General features: G+C 42.9%; 2 protein-coding genes across 3 annotated transcripts; both read left to right on the top strand.

The window, feature by feature from the left end:
- The first annotated feature begins 34 nt into the window (after positions 1 to 34).
- Positions 35 to 2,770, top strand: smug1 (single-strand-selective monofunctional uracil-DNA glycosylase 1). The gene is made up of 2 exons (XM_034585884.1): positions 35 to 723; positions 1,607 to 2,770. Exons 1-2 carry the CDS (start codon positions 346 to 348, stop codon positions 2,135 to 2,137), a joined length of 909 nt encoding a protein of 302 aa, XP_034441775.1. The 5' UTR covers positions 35 to 345; the 3' UTR covers positions 2,138 to 2,770.
- Positions 2,771 to 4,384: 1,614 nt separating this feature from the next.
- LOC117761712 (calcium-binding and coiled-coil domain-containing protein 1-like) lies at positions 4,385 to 10,443 on the top strand. Of its 2 annotated transcripts, XM_034585878.1 has the most exons (14): positions 4,385 to 4,516; positions 5,052 to 5,195; positions 5,315 to 5,417; positions 5,594 to 5,808; positions 5,916 to 6,128; positions 6,210 to 6,358; positions 6,452 to 6,521; positions 6,820 to 7,074; positions 7,166 to 7,291; positions 7,580 to 7,675; positions 8,562 to 8,649; positions 8,743 to 8,903; positions 9,378 to 9,457; positions 9,820 to 10,443. In XM_034585878.1, exons 2-14 carry the CDS (start codon positions 5,064 to 5,066, stop codon positions 9,845 to 9,847), a joined length of 1,716 nt encoding a protein of 571 aa, XP_034441769.1. In that variant the 5' UTR covers positions 4,385 to 4,516; positions 5,052 to 5,063; the 3' UTR covers positions 9,848 to 10,443. The 2 variants fall into 2 exon arrangements, with proteins under 2 accessions (XP_034441769.1, XP_034441770.1); XM_034585879.1 differs by lacking the exons at positions 8,562 to 8,649; positions 8,743 to 8,903.
- The last annotated feature ends 897 nt before the right edge of the window (positions 10,444 to 11,340 follow it).

Here is an 11,340-nt window from a genome sequence, read left to right as displayed (position 1 = left end):
AATTGTTTGGTCAACTAAATAAATGTCATGAATGAAGAGTTTTTTTAAATGAGGGGTATTTAACAACATGCAGATGTCACTAAATTCCACACACTGAACCTTTATACTACGAGATTGAGGTTGTAATGACAGCAGTGTTGCTGCAGAGGGCAGCAGCCGCCCTGAGAGCACAGGAGGACGCAGAAGAAGAACATGTAGCGACTGGAGGAGGAAGTGTTGTTTTTGATAAACAAAGGCTCGAGATCAGAAGACAAACAGCGTCAACACGTCATCAAACCTGACGAAGACAAAGCTAATGCTTTAACCGGACGAACAGGAAGTGGTTTTGTTCGCCCACAGCTGAACATGTCCGCTGACAGCCCCGCGGCGCAGTGTTCGGCTGATCGCGGCTGTAAAGATGGAGACCAGCCGCTGGCTTTGTGTCAACCACGTGAAGGGGGATTTAAACCGGTGCCGGGGGTCACCACGACCCCCTCCCCCTCCCCCCCCTCCTCGTCCTCCTCCCCCTCCTCCTCCTCCCCCTCCAGGTTCCTGCAGGTGGAGCTGGAGCTGAACACCCACCTCCGCCAGCTGAGCTTCAGCGAGCCGGTCCGGTACATCTACAACCCGCTGGAGTACGCCTGGGACACGCACCGCTGCTACGTGGAGAAGTTCTGTCAGCCCGGGCAGACGGTCCTGTTCCTGGGCATGAACCCGGGACCCTTCGGCATGGCGCAGACTGGGGTGAGCAGCGGGGATACTCAGATTACATGCGGAGGGCGTGTCCACAAAGTAAACAACAACAACAACCAGCCTCGTTTAGAACTGGGACACAACTGTTATAGACATGAAAACAAACATCATTCCAAGAACAGCTGTGCACTTTCCTTTTACTTTACGTTTATTCCTCTGAACATGCATCGTGTAGTTCAAATTAAACCAATTTTATTATTATTAACAGATGCTATCATCAATGGCATCATTACATCTATAAGCATCACTAATATTAATTCATCATACAACAGCCAGTCTGACAAAGTTTAAATATAACAGATACACAACGGTCTCTCTCTCTCTTCTCTCCCCTCTTGTCCACCCACCTCTCCTCTCTCCCCCATTTGTCTCCTCTCACCCCAACCGGGCGAGGCAGATGCCCCCCCCTTCACGCACAGTCTGGTTCTGTTGGAGGTTTCTCTCCACTGGTCAGTGTGGGAACTGTTGAATCAGCTGAAATCCGGGTCATCTAAGGATGTGGACCCAGCTTCACTTGGGCTGAGAAACAAAACAATATCAATAATTATCCCAATATAATTATCAATAGAAATAGAAATAAATCTAATTTATAGTGACATATTTTTAATGCATTGTGCAAACACAGTGAAGAGATACATCAGATATGTCACCTGCTTCCAGTTGAATTGCAATAGCCGGGTTTCAACCAGTAGAGGGCGGTCCCCTTTCATATTTACCACAAAGTGTTGATTTCAAACATTTAGCACCAAAATGTCAAGATCTGGACCTGAATCAATCAACAACACTAAAAATCTCTGTACGTTAGTTTTCAGCTGCAAAAAAGTGGTTTAGGGATTAAGCTGCTGTTTAAAGGATCTTTTCCTTCTGACCCCAGGTCCCCTTCGGCGAAGTGAAGACAGTGGTTGAATGGCTGAAGATCGAAGGCGAGGTTGGTCGCCCTCATGACGAGCATCCGAAGCGACGGATCACGGGTCTTGCCTGTACCCAGAGGGAAGTGAGCGGTGCACGTTTCTGGGGCTTATTCCGAAAGCTGTGCGGTGAACCTGGGCTCTTCTTTCGTCACTGCTTTGTGCACAACCTTTGCCCGCTGATTTTCATAAGCGCCAGCGGGAAGAATCTGACTCCCCCCGAGCTTCCTGCAGCTGAGCGGGAGGCCCTCCTCGCCCTGTGTGACATAGCGCTGTGCCAGGTGGTGGAGGCGCTGGGTGTCTCCATGGTGATCGGGATTGGAAGGGTAGCAGAGCAGCGGGCGCGGCGAGCTCTCTCTGCTGCAGGTGTCAATGTGCGAGTAGAGGGCATCATGCATCCGTCACCTAGGAACCCACTGGCTAATAAAGGCTGGGAGGATGTAGCCAAAGCCAAACTGGCAGAACTGGGTGTGTTATCGCTGCTGAACGACACATAAACTATTCAGACACAAGCTCATATTTTCCCTCAAATCAGTTTGTGTGTCTGTGAGTGATCGAACATTTTGAGCTTCACGGACAATGGCAGCAAACAGTTCCACTAAGAGCTCATAGTACACTAATAACTAATGCTGTAAACACATCAGCAAACATCTGTTCATCTTTGGGTGGTTTTATTTATATAAGCAGGGATTGATCATGGCACCCGGTTCTTTTCTTTCTACTTTCTACACTAATGTAACTATACGGTGCTTTCGGAAAAACTCAGGGGTCTCTGTTGTATAGGTTTCTGTCAAAGAAGCCTTTGATTACATTTGTTAAAACTGTATTTTAAAGAATTGTCCCATACTTAAAATGAGTATGTGCGTGTGTTCAATACACAATATACATGTCCAAATATGTACTAGCCTGACAGGATTGGTTTAGAAAAAGCCTCAATGAAACAACCTCTAAACTCTACAAAAATACTTGTAAACATTGTTTATGTTAAAATACTGCAGATGACTTTTTTGTTGTGTCATTTATTTTTATAATGTATTTTATTCTTTCTTACACTTTTTAGATACTTTGTTTTATACGTTCCACTAATCCTGGACCCTCTAAATGTCCTGTTAAAATAAATACAGATAATGAAATACAATGGTTTGTCATGTTTGTTTACCTCTGGTGCTCCATCGATGCAGGCTGACTGAAAACACAGGCTGATATGTAGCATGACAGTTTGGTAATATGATCCCGTTCAGCATGTTGATGAATCATGCTAAGTGTTAGCATGCTCAGTGAAAGTTTAAGTGTTGGACATGTGCATTATTTTCAGTCATAGTAGAAAAGTTTTCTTTAACCATGAACATAATAAAATGATGGCTGACCTATATTTAGCTGCTTCACTCTCAGCGTATTAATACAGTAGATGCTGGATCTGTCACGCCAACAGGGTTCACTGGTACACTTGAATATTATGGAGATATTTTTAAATCTTATAACACCTGTACTTTTTCTGCTGTGACAAGTCGCCCATCAATCACAGTCCAGACTCTTCTCATCTTGTTTCCCGATAGTGGATGTTGTCAGGTTGTCTCTGTCTTCAACCCTCTCTTTAAAACCTCCTCTCTTTACACCTCTAACACTCCTAACTTCCACTTACTGTGCACTTTCTCTGCACCTCTTTACCTCATCTCCCACACGTTGTCTTTAGAACTTGATTCTTTAAGTTCTCCCACTGTCTTGAAGCTTTAGTGTTGTCCCTCTGTTATAAATCACTTTGGATAGAGGCTTTTGTGGAATATGTGATTGACTGACAACCCTATCGCCCATATCAGTGTCTGTTAGGAGGATCAGTTTCTAGTTTCCAAATGTACCTGCAGGAGAACTGAACATGACTCAGATATGATCAGAACTGACCTGACACCCGAGCAGACACGATCACACTGAAGCAGCAAAACAGAATTGAACCATTGTCCATGTTTTTAGATGTTGTTTACATCCGATTGTGACATGTTAAAATATCAGCTCCACTCTGCAGCCTTCAACTGCTTCTCTGACAAACAGTGTTCTTGTCATCAGCCTTGTGTTTGTGATTTTACTTTTGATGTCAAACCGCAAACGCACCAAAACTACCAATCACTTGTTGCAAGTGGGTTTGTGCGAAAACTAAACTGCCACCAAGTGTTCACCACTGGGATTGCAAATCTTTCCCAATCACTGATGATGTAGCATAAACAAAAGAAATCAAACAGCTCATAGACTCTTCTATATATCTAGGCTGCATCCAAGTTACTGAAACACGGTGACTGATGAGTCTCAAACTAATTATAGATCATTTGACTCTTTCAGTCTGTTATTGTCTTTGTTTTTTCATAGAGTAAACAAAAGAAACGTCAACATCTGAATCACACATTCAACTTCTGCCTCATATTGTGAATATCTGCTGGTGTATTTTAACAATCTGCTGATTTTGGGATTGTGAGCTGACTGAAGTTGTTATGAAGAGAAATATTTAGGCCTTGAGGATGCCCCCCCCCCCCACCTGTTGTCACCCCCCCCTCCCACCCCTGCTTCTACTAAGAACTGTGATGAGCAACAGCAGCAGCAGCAGCAGATCCTGTGTCCTAAAATCTGTGTTAAGTAATGGGAGTTGAAGTCCAGCGTGACTTTGCCACACGAGGAGCCTTGATACCATGAACTGCATTTCCCATGAATCACCCAGTGTAAACCCTTTAACTCGGAGGGTGGGGGGGGGGGGGGGCCATATGGCTGAGGAGATGTTGTGAAAGTCTTGCACCTGACTGGAGTGTTCATCACTGTCCCACAGACTGATGCCCACATCTACTCCATAAGGCAGCAGAAACAGCAGCACATCCATTTCTCAGCAGAATAAGGTAAGATTAAAAACTTCCTCACCACATAGTTCATTCATGTATTAAATCCAAGCAAACCTTTATTTGAATGTTCCTAGAAAGCAATATTTACTCAGTAGTAGCAGATATAAATGTATGTAGTTAGATTAACAAAAGGCAACATTGATGTGTAAGGTATGAAAATGCATTTTTCACATTTGAGAGGAATTATTAAGGCAAATTTAGCTTTAAATGTCCATGAATCTGTATTTTGATATAGTTTGTGATGTGGATTTTTTTGTTGTTTGTTGTTTCAATAATTCAAAAGATGTTTCCTACAGTGCTACAGCTACAAAGATCTAATATCTTTAGTGTTCCAGAGATTAAATGGTATTACTCAGTGCTCTTGTAGCCATATGAGTTTGTTGTTGATAAACACATTGCGAAGCTATAGCCGGCCGGTTCTGTGCCCATGCTGCATTCCTGAACTGACTCCGCTATCAACTTTCATCAGCTGTCTTCCTCCAGACTGAAACTGGAGCACATTTCACTGGATTCATGTTATGTTTTCTCACAGCGTCCTGATCCCATGGATAAACAATCCACAGTGGTGTTTCGTAATGTGGGGCAACTGTACTTCCCCCAATCCAGAGTGGAGTGCCACTACAGCCTGACCTCTGACCATCAGTGGAGCAGCAGCGACTGGATTGGCATTTTTGAGGTATATTCACAACACTTTGGAACAACCCCCGAACCCTCCCGGCCTTACCTTACTTTGTTGTAAGTACACACGCATTTGTGTGGTTTGTGGCCTAAAGTGTGTTTTCTGTTGTGCCACAGGTGGGCTGGTCTTCATTGAAACAGTATTTCACATACTCATGGGCCCTTGTTCCTGAGGGATACACAGAGGGAACCGATGTAAACTGGTGTGCACTTTTCCAAGGTGAGAATTCAGCCAAACATGGAAATGATAATAAGTTCAACAGTGCTTAAAGTGCGACTTGCAGTTTCTCGTCTGACGGTTGGATGTGTGGTTAGTGTACCTGTGTTGCTCATTTTAAGAAAAACAGAATAACTACATTTAAAAGAATAACTGAAATACATGTCTGCTCCATACAGCATATTACCTGCCCCGCCCCGGTGACATGGAGTTTCAGTTTGTGTACGTGGACAAATCAGGAGAGGTGTGTGGCTCTAGTCGACCCTTCAACTTCTGTTCTCCCAAACCGCTGGAGGAGATGGAGACTCTGACAGAGGAACGAGGCGAGGAGGAGGACGGAGAGGAGAGAGAGGAGGACCTGCTCCTGGTCATCCCCAAGGCCGAGCTGCTGCAGGTACGAAAGGAGAAAACTCCAGCTCTGCAAATAAGCAACCCTCCTCTCCACTGAGATACAATTAAACAATACAAACCTCCTTGTCATCCCCCATTTGTTGTGAACAGAGTCGACTGGAGGAATGCTTGAAAAACCAGGCCGGTTTACAGCAGGCTCTGGATGCCACGAAAAAGGAGACGCATGAGGAGAAAGAGAACAGTAAAACATTACAGGTGGAGTGGGAGAAGGAAAGAGAAGAAATGAAGGAGGAGATCTCAGTGCTGAGAGACGACCTGCGACAGAACTGTGACAAGTTGAAGAAGATGGAGGGAAAACACAAGGTATAGAACAGTCATGATGCCAGAGCTTTAACACTTCATATGGAATCTATAATTCAATATATGTATCTTATTTCTTTAAAGGATGCAAGGTACAGTCAAGAAAACCTGACGTCTGAACTGACCAAACTTGTGACTGACAAGTCTGAGACTGAGCAGCGAATCAGAGACCTGGAGGAAGACGTCAAAGCTCAGACTGAGAGGAAGAACGAGGCCAACATGGAAGTGGAAAGGCGAGTGTTTGAGACATGTATGCCACTTCAAACCTTGGTCTTGGCTCTGTGTAGTTCCCGGATCCTTAAACAAATCTTTTTTGATGTGCACAGGCTGAAGGAGAGACTGAAGAAAATGTCCAGTCAAATGAAGCACAATGAGGAAAAGAGAAAAACCCTGCAGGTGATTGGTTGATGCTTCTTCTCAAGTAGCTTGAAAGGGGGATAGAGGACACACGAATATATGTTGAGTTCATGTCAGGAACCTAGAAGTACTGGGAACCTAGACATACTGGGAACCAGGCCAGACCTAGATGTTTAGGTGTCATCTTATCAGCAGTGGGATTAAGCACATTTGTTTTGCATCGTCTAACTTTCATGTTCCGTCTTATGGTGGCACCATTCCACAATCGTGACAGCTAGAATATATCTGTCCCCTTCTACTATTTCTGAACGGATGTCCTTATTTTGTCCTCCTTCAGGTGGACAGCGAGGCCGGCCTGGTGGAGGTGCGAGGGCTCCAGGAGCGTCTGGATGTTGGCGACCATGTAACCGAGAGCCTGCGCCGGGAGCTGAGGGAGCTGGCCACACGTCAGGCCCACACCCACACCGACCTGCACCAAGCCCGACTGCAGGTGGCCCAGCTCACCCTGCAGCTGTCGGAGGAGAACCTGGTCCTCAGGGAGGAGCAAGCCAACTGGGCCCTGGAGAGAGAGGCCTCCAAACATGTAGCAGAGGTGAGGACACTGCAGAGCATCATCCTGCGCATCCGGGATACATCTGTAGCTTTGATTAACATCCTCCTGTGTGTTTTTTGTTTTGATGCAGGCAGATAAAAATAAATGGCAAGACCTGAGTTGTGAGATGGAGAGGAAGGAGGAATGGCTCCAGGAGGAGAGGATGGAGAGGGAGAAAGTAGAAATCGAGCTCGGGAGGGAGAGAGATTGCAATCGAGTAAGTATATATTTATATATAACTGCTTGTGTGCTGCAAAGCTGCGTCAGCTGCGATTCCTGGGGTTACATTTTTGGTAACTGGAGAACGATGCCAGAGTTCAGCACACTCCTTTTATTACTCACATGCCGGCACAAATAGAAAAGCTTTCTTGAAAGATGAGCAAACAATTCCTCTCACCATCATGTGACCTACAGTAGGCGAGAGGACAAGCCAGGTCAGATGTGCGGTCGTTCTAGGATATTCTCAGTATGATGGTGATTATAATGCTGCTGCTGCCCCCTGTAGGTGCTGCTGGGCGATGCAGGTCGAGAGCTCCAGGAGTTGAGGGCCAGTCTGAGGAGGGTCCACACAAAGAGAGAGGAGGAGCAGCTTGAGAAACAGGCAAGTGTTTAACACCAGCTCCCACATGCAGTTCATGTTCATCTCTAACATATTTCTTCACTAGATAGTTGTTCATACGTCACCAGAATGTATCATCACACCATCTGTTGATCATCATGATTTCATCTCTGGCTCTTTACATGTTTGGGGAGTGGCTGGGTGTTACATCTGCACTGCTACCGAAATCTGTCACCGCTGGCCAATGTGAAAGTGCACAAACACAATTTAAATAATATTCTCCATCTTTCTTTACCCCAACATTCATTGCTGTGCCTTTTTGCAACACTTAAGTTCATATGATTGTTGTCTAAACTTTGCAACTGGCAGGGTTTTCTACCAATGTGACCATTTGTGGGTTGATGGGAGTACTTTTATTTATACATATTAATTTATAAATTATATTCAGTGATTTTGTTTTGAAATGTACTGCAATTTCCAGTAGATGGCGGTAGTTTAACATTTATTGATACCAACCAGTATTAAACCAAAATAAAAAGACTAAACCTGCTCAGTCCATAGCTTCACCAAAAGGTGAAATGCTTTGAAATGTTAGTTTTTATTTTTTCAAAATGTATCTAACGTAACAGTTCAAGTCAGCAACACAGTTTATAAGAAGATCATTTCCACCCAATTTCTTCAGAAAGGCCTTTTTTAGTTTTCGTCATTGTTTCTCCAAAAATAGAAAAATGTCTAAAACAAAGCAAAACAGCAGAAAAAAGTATAGCGAGACCTGCAAGTAGGTGTCTAAGAACCTGATGAGTCTCAGAACCAAAGGTGCACACATCTTTAAAAATACACTTTCATAAACTCACAAAATGAGACGAGATGACCGCTCCATTATACTCGAGTTATGAAATTCTTCGTCTGTTCTTCTTGACACTTGCAGGACCTGGTGAGCTACATCCACCAGTTAGAGCAGAGGTTGGGGATTGTTCCAGAAAATAAATCAAATGAAGAAATTCCCACATCTGTCTGTGAGTAATGAAACCTTTAGACAGGACACAGCCTTTCTATCCCCCTGCACTCTAGTGGACACTTAAGTAAACAGTCTATATTGATTCAAACAGCTCCTGTCACTGAGGAGAAGAAAGTTCCATCCCCAGCTTCCCCCAGAAAAGTGCATTCACCTATATTCCTGCTCACTCACCTGGGACAGTCCCACAGAGCTGAGATCTACGCTGAGACACACAACCAGAGCAACGACAACACACCGGCCTCTGACACACAGGTATGCCAACCTATTGACATGTAAACCCAGCAGGGATTACCACCGCCATACAGTCTCAAGCAGGCAAATATTTGACTATAGTTTCCTGTTTGAGCGCCTGTGAGTTTCTGCTCCAGCTCCACTGTTGAACACCTGGGTTGAACAGTGACACATAAAAAACATGCAATTTTAAATTTAGATTTAATTTAAATCTGTGGAGGGTAATCTGAGGAGCTGGAGCCAATCCCAGTGGACATTAAGCAAATCAACGTATCACAGGGCATAAGAAAAGCAGTGGTTGCAGTTTTGTTATGAATGTGTAATTTTACAATATTTTGCCATGTTCATAATTAAATGTAATTTATTTAGAAATCCGATTCAGATTATTATACAACAAAGAAATATATTGAAGGATCATGCCAATAAAATAAAAGCTGTACCTTGACCTTGTATTTCAGAGATAGGTATTAGACATTCCTCTGTCTTTGAACTCAGGGTGTGGAGATGCTGCAGGAGATTCAAGCTGATGAACGGAAGCAACTGATCCTACCTGAACTCACCAACCCCGTCCTGAGGTGACACACACACACACACACACACACACACACACACACACACACACACACACACACACACACACACTCTCTCTCTCTCTCTCTCTCTCTCTCTCTCTCTCTCTCTCTCTCTCTCTCTGTGGTCCTGTCACATCTCCTAAAATAACAACTGCCTTCACACCCTCCCTCCCTCCTGACTGACTGACTCATTGACTGACTGGTTGTTGTTCTATAAAAGCTGTTGCTCACTCACTGCACACTTTGTAGTAGAGAATAAAAAGAAAGACAATAAAGAGGAGCAGCAGTGGAACAGTGAGTTGATGTTAATGTTAAAGTTGAAGTTCATCCTGTCTGAAGACTTTCCATCCTCCCTCTCTCTGCAGTGACCTGGCCGACTCCCCCGTGTGGTAACACGGAGAAGCACGGCTGGATGGCAGGTTGCTTTCTTAGCACCATCATAAGAAACTTGTAACATTTTATGATCATTTTATTGTTGTTCTTTGATGCTCATGTAAAAAAAGGCCTTTACAAAGATCAGAATATAGAGTCTTTACATTGCGAGTGCCTGAATTTAAAGAAAACGTGGCACAATGTGTTTTACTCATGTGCCCAGAATTTACTTATTTAAACTTAATTTTATTGGTGTGAAAAATGGTTTTCTTAGTGGTTTAGGATTTATGAGTTCGTAACTCCAGTAAAACTTGGAGTCTAATTTATTATTGTGCTACATTTTTAGATTGAAATGTGGATGTGTGTAACTGTTGTTGGAAAATGTCAAAGTGTTTAATAATTAGTTTGAATTTAACGGAGTACATCTTGTTTTGGTGGTATGTTTGGAGATGTGTCAGCCCCTCACCTCTGCATGTGCGTGTGAAACCTGAAAGCATGTCAAACGTGTGGGTGTGTGTTACAGACGTGTGAAATGTTGTGTTGCAGCTTGTCGAGCAGAATGTCAGACGGAGAGATGTGAGGTTCTTTAATAAAATATTATCATGAATACAACAGGGTGGAAATATGTGAGCTCTCACTTCTTAATATTAATGTTTAGCGTTTTATATATATATTCTAATAGAAAGAAGAAATATTGTACAATGAATGTCTTGTAAAGACTCGTGCTTGTGTGTGAAGTGCAGGTAAAGATGACAGTGAGAGATCTGAGAACAAAAAGAGCCTTTATAAAAATACAAGGAAGAAAACAAAAAATAACAACTGAGCAAACAATGAGCAACAAATTGACAAAAAAGTATTAACTTTACGTGAAAATGTTTGAAGAAGAGCAGATCTAGTCTTTGTGTGTGTGTGTGTGTGTGTGTGTGTGTGTGTGTGTGTGTGTGTGTGTGTGTGTGTGTGTGTGTGTGTGTATCAGAGCTATTTTGGTTGAAGTCCAACTGAAGCAGAGCTCATGAGGTGTGTGAATCCCTGAACATGAACACAAGTTATTTGTACACTAGAGTCTGTGGATACAAAAAAAAAGACATCAGATAAAAAAAACATGAGAAAACAATGAAAAGTATAAAATACAGAGATAAAATGATTCCAGCTTTAAACGTCATTTGAGATCATGATAAATCTCTCGCAGCCCACAGTTCATAGTGAATAGTTCATCCATGTATCATTGGCTCTCATATTTAGTTTTCTTCTAATTAATGAGTTATTTAGTTTATTAATCCAATAATAATGTAATGTCTGTCTTTGGTCTTTTTTTAAATTTACACATCTGTTTTTGTGTTGAGCTTAGTCCTGGTCTCCTCAAAGGCTTTTTTATTGCACCAGCTCAAATTAGAGAAGAGGTTTGAACAATAGAAAACCATTTATCACAGATTATCATGATTATATGACATAGAAACATATTTAAATACAAAATAACATTGTATGTAGAGTTGGCAGATGATGTGCAAAATATC

This window comes from Hippoglossus hippoglossus, chromosome 5 (genome assembly GCF_009819705.1).
Source record: "Hippoglossus hippoglossus isolate fHipHip1 chromosome 5, fHipHip1.pri, whole genome shotgun sequence".
Classification (NCBI taxonomy): domain Eukaryota; kingdom Metazoa; phylum Chordata; class Actinopteri; order Pleuronectiformes; family Pleuronectidae; genus Hippoglossus; species Hippoglossus hippoglossus.
The sequence above is the reverse complement of the archived record's forward strand: the minus strand, read 5'-3'. Positions and strand labels throughout refer to the sequence as shown.

What these genes read in the sequence shown, in the direction of transcription:
- smug1 (XM_034585884.1), top strand. Translation starts at nt 346, where the DNA reads ATGTCCGCTGACAGCCCCGCGGCGCAGTGTTCGGCTGATCGCGGCTGT. An exon ending in TCGGCATGGCGCAGACTGGG is followed by an intron (nt 724 to 1,606) that starts GTGAGCAGCGGG and finishes TTCTGACCCCAG; the next exon opens with GTCCCCTTCGGCGAAGTGAA.
- LOC117761712 (XM_034585878.1), top strand. Translation starts at nt 5,064, where the DNA reads ATGGATAAACAATCCACAGTGGTGTTTCGTAATGTGGGGCAACTGTAC. An exon ending in ACTGGATTGGCATTTTTGAG is followed by an intron (nt 5,196 to 5,314) that starts GTATATTCACAA and finishes GTTGTGCCACAG; the next exon opens with GTGGGCTGGTCTTCATTGAA. An exon ending in CTCACCAACCCCGTCCTGAG is followed by an intron (nt 9,458 to 9,819) that starts GTGACACACACA and finishes CTCTCTCTGCAG; the next exon opens with TGACCTGGCCGACTCCCCCG.